At 45.6% G+C, this 12462-nt stretch overlaps 1 protein-coding gene across 1 annotated transcript; it reads left to right on the top strand.

The window, feature by feature from the left end:
- Window positions 1-907: 907 nt before the first annotated feature.
- On the top strand, window positions 908-3079 carry LOC112974896 (reticulon-4 receptor-like). Its single transcript, XM_026084320.1, has 3 exons — window positions 908-994; window positions 1115-1154; window positions 1503-3079. Exons 1-3 carry the CDS (start codon window positions 908-910, stop codon window positions 2930-2932), a joined length of 1557 nt encoding a protein of 518 aa, XP_025940105.1. The 3' UTR covers window positions 2933-3079.
- The last annotated feature ends 9383 nt before the right edge of the window (window positions 3080-12462 follow it).

Raw genomic sequence — 12462 nt, 5'->3', positions numbered from 1 at the left:
CCAGAGCAACAAACATTGAAAGCTGTTTGTTTGTCCCTCAGCTAGGATTCCCCTGTTACTGGGAGGAACTTGTCTCTGCCACAGGTGCTGTGATGTCTGACGGGCACGTGCTATTTGTGATATGTGGCATTTCACAAACAGAGCTTCCCACTGCTACAGTTGATGCCAGTTCATTTTAGATCTGGTATGTGGTTCAGAGGAAGCAATATAATTATTTGCTGCTAATTGCTGGTAAAGCATTGTTGAAACTACCTCTGCCCTCCCCCCCCCCCACCTCTGCTTCCCCAACATGGGCAGGAAACAGCAGGTTCTCTGCTGGTCTCTCAGCTGGAGGTTCACACTTACCCTCTTTCCCAGGTCTCCTGTTAGAACCTGATGTTGGCTGCATAACCTCTGCCCCTCTTTTCCTATATTCTAGCCTTTCCCAAACACATCCTGGAGGTCTGATCCAGTGAATCCAAATGCTTCGTTGAGATTTGAGGATCCTTGGCACTTTTTGTGCAATTCCGTTTAGCTGGGCTCCTGGGGAAGCAGGTCGTTACAAGTGCAGAAAACTGTTCCACTCAGGAGCTCTAGTGCCACCAGTGTGCTGCCTGCACTCTAGGCACACAGGAAAACTACTTCCACCTTGCAAACCTTGAGGAAACCCCGACTCAAGCTTTGCACATGATTTCCTCCAGCAACAGCACTTCCCTCTGGGAAACACAAGGTGTTTCCTCCTCTTTCTCAGTGGCTGCATAGACCTCTGAGGTAAGAAGGAGAGAAAGGAAGGGAAACAAGAATGTGTGTATAAAGGCCTCTATAAGCAGATCTGACCTGTAAGGTATTTTGAGAATCCTTTGCAGTTATTTCTTGCAGAAAGACTAGATCAGTGCAGAGTTTGTCCATGRAAAGTCACAAGAGCCACATGTCCATCTTACAGTTTGAATGTGGATTGGGAACACTTGCTTTCTTTGGACAGTTGTTCAACGATCTTGAAAGCAAGGAGCTGGTGGTACTCCTGGAATGCAATGTAGTGTTGCCTAGTGTAACCCAAGCTTCCTGCTGTTGCAGACCTTAGCCATGGCCAGATAGATGCTGAATTGTGCTAAATGTGCCTGTGGTTGTGTGACAGAGACAAACAACCCCCAAGCAGACAGCACATTGTCTTAGAGGTAAGCCCTTTGGGACAGGACTTATGTTAGATGTGTATCCAGGAGCCACAATGAAAATACACGATGCTCACTTTCATTTGTGATTGAAGTCAGAGACCTTCTGAGTATGAAAGGCTGAGAAGGTGCTCAGACTTTCTCAGAACAAATGTGCATTATTTTAACTATTGTGTTGTGTGGTAGAATATTTTTAATTCTGCATTTTAATTGTTTGACTCCCCTGGCATGTGTTGTTTGTGGTTAATGGCAATGTACTTACAGAGGTGAATTTCAGGCTCATCTATTAGCTGCAGAGAAAAGTGCTCTCCCATGACCCTGGCTAATTTACATACTATTTTTGTTGTTCTTTAGGAAGCAGACTGCTGATTTTGGTGTTTTGCTTGAACATCCAGTCAGAAGTGGAGTCTTGCCCTGGGGCGTGTGTATGCTACAGTGAACCGAAGATTACAATAAGTTGTCAGCAGCAAGGACTGACAGCAATCCCCACTGAGATACCCATCCAGAGCCAGCGCATCTTCTTGCACAACAACAGGATAACCCTTGTGAGGTCCACCAGTTTCACCTCCTGTCGCAACATGACAATCCTTTGGATCCACTCCAACAACATCAGCCTCATTGAGCCTGGAGCCTTTTATGGGCTGAACAAACTGGAGGAGTTAGATCTCAGCGACAACACAAACCTGAAATCTATCAACCCAATCACTTTCCGGGGTCTTATTCACCTCCACACCTTACATCTGGATCGCTGTGGGCTCCTGGAGCTCTCCACAGGGCTTTTTCGAGGGTTATTCTCCTTGCAATATCTCTACCTTCAGGATAATAATCTACAGAATCTGCTGGATGATACCTTTGTGGATCTCGCAAACCTAACCTACCTGTTTTTGCATGGTAACAAAATTAAGAGCTTGTCAGAGAATGTCTTTCGCGGGCTAATCAACCTAGACCGACTGCTTCTGCACCAGAACAGAGTCAGCCTGGTTCACCGCCGGTCTTTCCATGACCTTGGGAAAGTGATGACCTTGTATCTGTTTAACAACAACCTGACCGTGCTCACTGGTGAAACCATGGCTCCCCTTGTGTCCCTCCAGTATCTACGTTTAAATGGCAACCAGTGGATCTGTGACTGCCAGGCTCGATCTCTCTGGAATTGGTTTAAACAGTTTAAAGGATCATCTTCAGAACTAGAGTGCCACCTTCCCCCACGCTTGGCAGGGAGAGACCTCAAAAGGCTGCAGAGCACTGACTTGGAAGGATGCATCGACTCCTTCAACCAGATACGAACAAGTGTTTTTAGCACTAAGACCAGGTCCGGTAAACTGCCAACTGGGAACCCCCCTCTCAGTTCCCATGACAACTCCCTGAAGTGCTGCCAGCCAGAAACAGATAAATCTTTTATTTATGAAGCTAAAGGCAAGGCGGGTCCTTCTTCCCATAGCAGCCGTCCATCCTCCAACAACCCTCTCAAAGATAAGGAGCACATGTCCAAAACCAAGTACATTGAGACAGACCCATCTAAAAATGGCAGCAACAAGCAGATAAATGATTCCCCTTTTGGGACCTTCCCCAGCATTGTAGACCCTCCATTGACCAAGTTGAAACCAGAATTTCTAGAGCCTATTGAACCTTCCACAGTCCCAACCAAAAAGAGGCAGGGCTGCTCTAAAAAGAACAAATCAAAGGCCCAGTGCCGCCTCACCCAGCAAGGAAACAGCTCCACGTTACAGCTCAGCCTAAGCCTTTTGATCCCCCCCTTGGTGTGGAGCTTACTGTTATTCTGCTAAAATGAACTCTTTTCCTGGGTTGATGACACTTTAATACTAGACTTTTGCTGACCTCCATAAATGTTGCAAATGAAAGCAAACTACCATCCACCCTGAGAAAGCTTTGTTACACAAAAGTTAACTGGATGCCTTTATAAAAAAACAAAAAAAGACAAACACCAGGATGTACATAATTTATTTGTCCTGAAACCTGTGAATTATACCTTTGGTCTTCGGAACTGCACTTGTCCACAAAGCAGCTTTTGCTACAGCAGATGGTAAAGAAATATGATTTACTTACAGGAAAAAAATGTAAGAAATGTTCCAAAAAGAATATCTAAAATCTGTTTGTAACTTGACATGACACTGAATGATATTGCAGGTTCCCATTTGCAGAGGTAATGAATTTGATGCTGTTTTAATCCTATGTTTATGAATATTGCAGTTTTTCCGTATTCATTCCATGACACCATGTTTACGGGCAGCATTTGTTAAAGAATGCTGCCTTTTCCTTCACAAGATTGCAGTATATATAGATATGCATTTTATTTTACTTGTGTACAAGTATACAAAAAATATAAAATAAAGATTTCTTTTTCCTAAATGGTTGTCATCTACAAAGGGTGAAGCACGCTAACCAGATAAAAAGCTGGAAAATTAAAAGGGTGTGCAGTGTGCCCTGATCTCAAGGCAGGTCGAGCATTTAACATGACAGTAATAAATAAGACATATTCTGCACTGTTATGCAATGTTTAATCAGTGCCAACAAAGTATGTCCTCGCATGAAACATGCTGTGCTAAAGCTGCTGCTCCCCTTCTGAAGTGTCCCACATGCTTCCCCAACATCATTCATATTTCAAGATGCTCAGAATAGCAGGAAATATTAGCCCAGCCCCTTGGAGCTGAGCAGTCCAGGTCTCAGGTAGAGGATCATTAGTAAACAATACCAAAAAGTCAGACAGGGCAGTTTTTCTTCCGATATGCACAGATAGCTAAACTCTTCTCTGTGATTAATGAACCAGAAGGTGCTTCCAAAGTGGAGGAGCACTCAAGCTTGGTTTTATGAAATAGGAAATATCTCCCAGACATGCAGCTCCTGGTCACACTGGCTGTGCTGGAGAGCTGGTGTCCACTTCTGGCTCTACTACCAATGCTTCATGTGGTCACTGTGCAAGTGACTTCGCCTTCTGTATTACTCCCCATCTTTGACCTTGGGATGCTATGAAAATAAATCCACTGGCATCTCAGTAGCTCTGTACCACCCAGTGGACCATAAAGTACCCAGCTGGATTGAGCTGTGTATTCCTGGTACTATAGACAGATCCCTTGTGTACTCTATATGTATTCCAGGTTATGGCAGGGTTGTGCACAGAGTTTGCCAGATGGTTGCTTTTCCTTACAAAACTATAGATTTTTTTCTGCTCCTCTCCACAAGAAGACTGTTGAGGTATTGAGATCCAGGCACTCAAGACTGGCCTGTCACAGACAGGTGGCGTGTTATATTGTTAGATGCTGAATGGGAAGGCATCATATGCAGAGGTTTGCCAGCAAAGAGCAAGAACAATGGCATGGAGGTACCAAGGTCCTGGTACAGGATGAGAGGGCTGTGTGTGCAAGACAGGCTGAGGCTCTCCAAGCTGCCCTGGCATCACTGGGGTTTGTAACACTGAGACTGGTTCTCAGCTCCACAAAACAACCACACATAGATGAGTGAGGGACCATCATAAGCCAGGAGTGAAAGACAGGATCAGGGTAATGACTAAGTGCCTGCCCTGCTCTAGGATTCAGTGGCCTGACGACTCATGAGGAGGGGAGGATGACCATGGGAAAGAACAGGGCAGGGTGTGTGGATGGTCACATCCCAGAGTGGCAGTGATACTGCATTTTGGCAGCCAGTGTGGCAGTATCCAAGACCCACACACAACAACGTCACGGGATGTTGCTGAGTACTTTCTATCCCTGCCACAGCTTGGTTCCACCTATGTGACAGACAGGGAGGGCAATGCCCAAACTGTTTCAATTGTGACCTTCAAAACCATCACTGGGGCTACTGAAAAGATGTGGCAGAGACCTGTACTGGTGAGAAGCTCACTCTTGGCAATGCTTCCTCTTGAGGTAGGGACTGGTTTGCCAGTACCAGCTATATCACTGGGCAGGAGATGCTGTGTAGCACGGTCCTGAGATCCCAGTAGATCTGACTGCTGCCATTCCAGCTCCATGACCAATACCAGCCCTGATTTCTGCAGAAGAGCCAGGTGTGATTCCTGCCCAAGGGAGGAAGCAAGAAATCAGTGCCTTCTGCTGGGATTCATTAGCTAGACATGGCCTTGACAATCCAGCTGCCTACATGCCTTCCAGTTTGTGTGCATAACCACCCCCCCCAAACATGCAGGTGAGTGATAAGTACATTACCAGCTGTTTTTTTTTTTTTTTTTTTTTTTTTTTTTTTTTTTTTTTTTTTTTTTTTGCCATACTTGCTAGGATTTATCCCCTTTCTTCCAGTCCTGAAGGATTTTCTGGGGTCCCATGAACCTCAGACAGGCCCTGCCCTCTCCTAATCAGCCAAATCTATCTTTGAGGGTCTTGAGGGATTCAAAACTATTCATGATGCTGAAGTACAGTAACAGAGAACAGTTCAGCCTAGCTTGGCCACAGGGACAGCACTTCTCCAAAGCCCACAGAAAACCTGGGAGACAAGTTACTGGACACTGGGATGGGTTGCTGTAGAGACTCACATTTTGATCATAGCCTTAGGGGGCACTGTGTGTCTCACTTGTAGGATAGTTAGTGAGTGTTGGGGTCAGGATGATTGGATCAATGTCCACAGCTCTATGGGCATGAGGAAACCAGACAAGATGGCAACAGGCTTAGAATAAACCTGAGCAAAAAAAAAACAGCTATGTGTTGTGGCATCTCCCCACAGCAATGGAATGGGCCTTTACCAAAACTGAAATCTGTGCTTGTCCACACCCAGATCATCAGCACAGGAACTTTGGCTTTGATGCACATTGTGGGTAGCCCAAAGCACACAGGTGGATTACTGTCACTTATCCTGAATGAACTAAGAGTCATTTTACACCAATCTGGTGACACTCTTCCTGCTTTCCAGAGCTTGACTCTGCTGTGCTTTCAGTGGCTCCTAGGACTACGTATTGGCCTAAAGCCCAGTAGAATCCCTTGTGCTCATTTCCTAGATTTCCTGCYGTCCAGATGCCAATTTCAGTATTTACAGGCTTTAGAAGGCCACTGTGAATGGCAGGTTATTGAAGAAAATGATACAGTGGACAGCAGGAATATCTGTAGGAGGCTGGAAGGGGGAGAGGGTGAGCTCTGTTATTGGAGAGGGTACAGAAGGTTTGAGGACTTCAGAGTAAGGCAGTTCCTCTTCTACTTTGTGCTTTGTTGGGGTTAGCACAAGACTTCCAGATGTGCCTAGACCTATTTTACACCCAGGTGACACTCTGTTAAATAGCATTTATCTAGCAGGGCTCAGTGCCATCTCATTATGCACCTTCTCTCTCCCCTTCTTCCCATGCAAATCACAGTCAATTTTCTGCCTAAGTCCTTGATGCTAGGAGTGAAATCAAATAAACCAAGTAACTTGCCAGCAGCGAGGAGCCAGACAAGCTCCTGGTATGTGAGGAATGCAGTCCAGGCTGTCTTGTGAAGAAAAGGTTCCCCTGACAGGATGGCAGGGCTGCACCGCCCAGTGCATAGTGCCTGCTACACATTGTTACCCTGCAGACCCTTGATAATGCAGTGCCCACTACTGAAGATGCAGTAAGAAACCAGGTCTTCAGCAGTGGTGAAAGGACTCTATGCTCACACCTGCCTCTCTGACAGCATTTGCCTCCACTGATCCACACATCCTTTGCTTCCAGCTCTGTGTTCATTCTTGCAATAAGCAGGAACAGTGCTCACACAGAAACTCTTTTCCTAGGTTTTAAGGTCCATCTGTAAGCACTTTTGGGTCCTACTCAAGCTCCAAGCTAGCCAAAGAGGAGATTCTCCCTCCCTTTGTCATAGTAACATTTGAAGGGAATTTATCCTCCTCCCCTACCCTTCCTCCTTCAGCTCATCTGCACACAGAGTGCAGGAAAATGGCACTATACCTCTGCTTATGGATGGGGAAATGGAATCTCAAAGCACTTGTTTCCAGAGAGTGATTTGTCCCATCCTAAATGAGGTGTCTAATGTAGGTGTGATGAGTTACACTCCAGAGGTTCCCATCACTCTCTACAACACTGACACATTTTATGTAAACGTTATTTAATTAAACTGGTTTTGAAGGTATTCTGTTTCTTTTTCTGGATATCTGTGGTGTGCTGAGATCAAAACTTTATATATGAATGTTGTGGCTTTGATGCCATTTCCATCAGCAAGGCATTTTTGATCAAAACCAGGGAGGAAGAGAGAGGTAATGTGATGTGAGAGAAACCTCACTAATAGCCTGGTTCACAAGAAATCATAGATGTTGGTTGGAAGGGACCTAAGGAAATCTCTGTCCAACTTAGATACTTCGACACAAGGAGCCCAAGTGATTCTAATTTAAGCTGTGGTATCTGGAGGACTCGTCACTTTCCCTGTCCAGAGCCCCTCCAAGCTCTGAAAAAATGAACTGGCCAGATCTGTACATTGAAAGTRCTTCACAGGGCTGAGCCTAAACCTCATAAAGAAGCACTTTCCTTAGATACAGCTGCTGCAGCAGGCTTGCTGAAAACATATCATCAGATGACCCGAAGATACTGGCAGCAGGAGAAGCCTAGCCAAAGCTAGCCATCACCAGCCACTAGACCTTGACAGCTATCCGTTCTTTGCCTGCTGCCCACAATGGATTGCTTTCCCAATAGTGTTTTAGGTACAGTGGTTTTGCTGCATGCAGGGGTTCTAGAAGTGCAGTGCCCTGAGATAGACAGGATCAGGCAGAGCTGGTCGTGCTTCCTGGCTTCAGACCTTTTGAGTCTACTGTTGTCTCAAATGAGTTCTTGGTGGCTGTTTCACTGCAGTCTCTCCCTCCCTCCCCTCTTGTCCAGGACATCACTGGATGTGAAAGGACATGCAAGTTGCCTCTCCTGCCCTTCCCTGAGCCAGGGGACTCCCATTTTCATGCCAGTCCTCCAGACAGAAGTGCTATGTCTCTCCACCTGCTAAAAATTTTTGTTCAGGTCCCCAAATATTGTTGGAATCTGCTTAAACACCTGGGACTTCTTAATGAAGCTCATCTGGCTTCTGCTTAGCTGCATATTGGTTTTGGAGCCCTTAGAGACCATGTTTCCAAGCTTTCCTCAAAAATCACAAGGGCTAGAGATGAAGAGAAGGAATGAGGCTGAAGTTCACCCCTAACCCCTCGGACTCTCAAAACCGTCAGAGAAACATGTCTGCCTCTTGGGCCTGTCAGAGAAATACCAAATCTCACAAGACGCAGGATACTGGTGTGAGAGCTGGCAATGCTGTGCCAGAGACTGGAACATACTTCTAGCAGTAGCCCCTGCAGTCAGCTGGACAAAAGTACAAGTACCTGCTTGTAATCTTGGCCCTGGGCTGCAGGCAGATGGCAGGAAATATTGGGCATCTCTGCCCTATTCTTCCCAAGTAGCTCTTAGAAGATCACAGGGCCAAATGCCCAGCTCTCTGTGACCCTACAGGGCTGACAGCTCTGCAGTTTAGGATCTGCTTCTAAACCTTTTTAGTGAGTGCTGTTTCCTCATCTCTCTGCTCTGAAAGGGAAAAGGTTATCTGAGTTCCTGAACTTTCCTAAAAGCAAACACGATGCATGGAAATAATAGTGTGGAAAGCACGCCAAGTCCAGCTATGTTTCTGGTTTAGCTCCATATTGTTAAGGAGTTAGGGAGAAAAGATTTTACTGTTCAACCTCCCTGTCAAAGTCAGAAGAGGACAAAAAAAAGTCAGAGTCAATGAGAGATGGGGGTGAAGAGGAGAACAGAGAGGACAGGAAAGAAAAGAGAAGATTTCTTAGGGGTGACACTGGACCATGGTGTCACAGTTGCAGGCAGGAAAATCTGAAGACAGCACAAACTCTAGGTACAGCCATGGTGAGGACAAGGAATCTGGGAAATTATGTAGAGACCTTCACTATAAAGCCAAGCACCGACATTAGAATCTGACTAGGGACAGAAGCACTAATTAGAGACCACCTGGTTTGTGTCATAACTAGGGCACTATGTGAGGAAATGCAGAGGCAGGTGAGACTCATGATGGAATTGCTTCCCAGGGCATCTATAAATAGGGAAAATGGGGACTTGTTGAAGGAGAGGCATGATGAAAATAAAGCTATATACTGCTAAATGATGAAACAGTTCAAATGACCCACCTTCAGTACAGCTTGAGAGACTAGTTCTAGGTCAGCAGGTACCAAAAAGGCCCAACTGTCATCAAGCATAAAAACAGCACATTTTGGGGGATGAAATCACAGCTTTTGATAGGCTGCTGCGCTCCACACAGTATTAACACAGGCAGGCTAGCTCGGATGAGTCATGGGCTGGGCTTCTTTGCAGTGTTTCACTTGTGGGTGGATCCATCTGCAGTGGTTTATTTGTGGCCTGGGTCTGATGGCAATGGTTTGTTCATGGCTGAGTTCCTTTGCGGTGGTTTGATTGTGGCTGGCTTCCACTTGCATTTGTTGTTCTATGGTTGATTTTGAGCATTATTGTTTGAATTTAAAGCACAAAGGGAAAGACTGGAAACTCCAATATGGGGATGGGGGTGCTGGTCTTTGCCATCTGAGTGGTTAGCTAACATTTCAGAACAGTAAAGCTGTACCTATTGGCTGGCTATTGTCAGCAAGGTTTAAACTGTCACTTCTGCAACTTACTGCATGTCTTTGCTGCTGCCTGTGCTAAAAGATCCTGCTCTGCTTGTGGTACAAGCTTGTCTAGTGCAGTTTGATACAACACCACTAGAGAAAGACCAGGAGCTTCAAGGTGTGGACAGTTGATGTGGGCCAGCCTGCTCCCAGGGCCTGGATGCCGGGAGTGCAACAGCATCTCTCACCAGGCTGCTGTGTGGATCCCTCTTCTGGCCCCCGATGGGTCAAGACAGCAAGGTCCTTCTCGCTGTCTGTGAGCAAAAAGGCAAGTTATGCACCAGTGTGTCCATGACTTGAAGGAGTGGCACAGCATCTTTCCTTTACAGCTCCCACCACAGACAGTCCCCAAATCCAGATGGAATTGCACTTCCCTTCCTCCCTCCTGTCTGCCCCACCCCATCTCCTCAGACATCAGTCTCCCTCTCACTGTCTTGGCCAGCTAGAGAAGCTCTGCATTTAGACTCTGAGCCTTGAGATAAAGCAGTGGAGACAGCTTTGGTGGGGAAATCAGCAATCCCTGGCTGAGTTGCAATTTCAGCACTGTTACCGGCATAATATGTGACCTTGGGTGAGTCATTTAACTTCTTTTCCAGTGCCTATCTGAGTGCAAAAGAGGCTGTCACAGTGCTGGGTTATGGTCTTCATTCACATCCAAGTTTCTCCATCAGCAGAAGGAGGGCAGGATGCTCAACTGCTCTTCACTTTCACTGGAGAAAAGCCCTGGAGCTGGCTGACTGAGGACTCTTATTTAGCTGCCACTTGCTAAATAAGGACAGAGCTGCTCTTTTCCCCCTGGTATTTCCATTCAAACTGCAACAACAGCAGCAGCAGGAACAGCCACTCCCATGGAATATTTATAAGTTGTTTGCAGAAATGTCAAGAAGAGCCAGTAGTTGTATTAACACACTCAGAGCAGCAGTCTTGGAAAGTTATCTTATGTGATTCTTAGTCAAAGTGCTTTATGTAATGGTTACAAGCGCTTACGAATCCCAGTGACATTTTCTTGTTTCTTGACAAACAGCCATTCAGTGTCCTGACACCTAGACAAGAATCAATCACTTTTACTAGTTCATTAGCTGTCCCGATCCTCCCTTCTGCCACGCGGTGGAATTAACACAGGGGTACCTGGAAAGCTCAGTCCCTTTCTGCATGACAATTAGAGACTGCCTCTGAACTCAGAACAAGATGTGGCAATACTGGATAACAAACATGCTCGTCACTCTGTTATGCGAGACGTTCACATGAATTTCAAGACACTGGGACTAAATGTTTCAATTTCCTTTGGACAGTAAAAGTTGAATTTTTAACAAGGTTTCTGAGTAAGACTGTTAAAATAAAATTTTGTATTTTGCTAACTGCTTTTTTGCTCATCACTGCCCTTCCCTTGCTGTCAGACTAACCCCACCGAGAGTGTGGGGTTGAGGCTGGTGGGAAAAAGGGTGTTGAAGGGAAAACAACTTGAATTCTCCCAAACCAGGAGGTCTGATAAGTTACAGCTATGAGTGCATGTGTATTGCTAGTGATATTCCCAGAGGCTGGGGACTTCTGCTGGGAAGGCTTCCTCACATCTAATTCCTAACAGGTTGGGGTGGGGGGCAGAAAGTGCACCGAGATGTCTAATTTTACTCTGCATTTTTTGAGGTTTTGTGACACTTTTAGGAGTATTTCCAGCAGCTGCAGCTGCCTGTAGGATATGAAGGACAAGGGTCCTCTAGACTCAGGATGGGTTTATTCTTGCTGAGTTGTTAGTCTGGTTGGACCTAGAAAGCATTTTGGTCTTTGACAAGCCTGTTTTTAGCCAAATTTTGTAAACTGAAGGTCTCAGGAATGCTTAGGTATAGTCAGAGAAGCATTCAGCTTCTAATTTGTTCCCACCCTTGGAATATATTACCCATTTTCACCAGAATTGTGGTCATTAAACAACCTGAGGAGATCATTTCCAACCACTGGGTGAAACAGAGGTTGTCCCAGAAGGAATGAACTTGGGTGCTTTGGGGAAAAGATTTGTTTCCCCCTGCCAGAGTGGTCTCATAGTTCTAGAAAGGAGAAAACTGTGACACACGAACATCCCTTTTTTCAGCAGGGTTTTTTATATCACTGATGCAACTCATACCTCTCATGAAACCATAAACTATATTGAAACCAGCTATACTGAGGTGAAAGGCCTGCAGAACAGAAGGAACCCAGCTGGCCTGAAGCTCATCTAAGGTATGGACCCAGCTTCTTTCGGAGTCACTAAACTTTGCTACTTGCAGAATCCTTTGGTGGGGCTGGAATGCTGTGTAAATGTATAAGGGCTGTCCATTAAAGCTTTATACTTTTCAGGTTATTTCTGGTTTGTCTGAAAAATACAAGAGGGAGGGTGGGCTCCAAACCATATAACAAACACTAGAAAGGAAGCATCTGATATATCCAGGGGTTGTCATGGTGAAGCTGAGTGACACATAATGATGAATTCAGAAACTTTCACCTTGATTTTCCTGCCTATTTGAGCTTTGAAGTGAGCCTCTAATATTATGTTAGCAGTTTATTGTGTGTGCTTCATTAAAAATACATCACAGAATTTTTTAAGCTAGAAGGGACGCAAATTAGGTCATCTAGTCCAGCCTCCCGCTGTTCTGCCAGGACTCTGATCTTACTAATGACTCCAACCCAGCCCTGACAGGTGCTCATCTGGTTGCCAATTGAAGCTCTCAGCTGACAGGGGGAACAAGGTTCAATCCAA

Source organism: Apteryx rowi, unplaced genomic scaffold (genome assembly GCF_003343035.1).
Source record: "Apteryx rowi isolate R43461 unplaced genomic scaffold, aptRow1 scaffold_635, whole genome shotgun sequence".
Taxonomy (NCBI): domain Eukaryota; kingdom Metazoa; phylum Chordata; class Aves; order Apterygiformes; family Apterygidae; genus Apteryx; species Apteryx rowi.
This window is presented reverse-complemented; position numbering and strand designations above follow the sequence as displayed.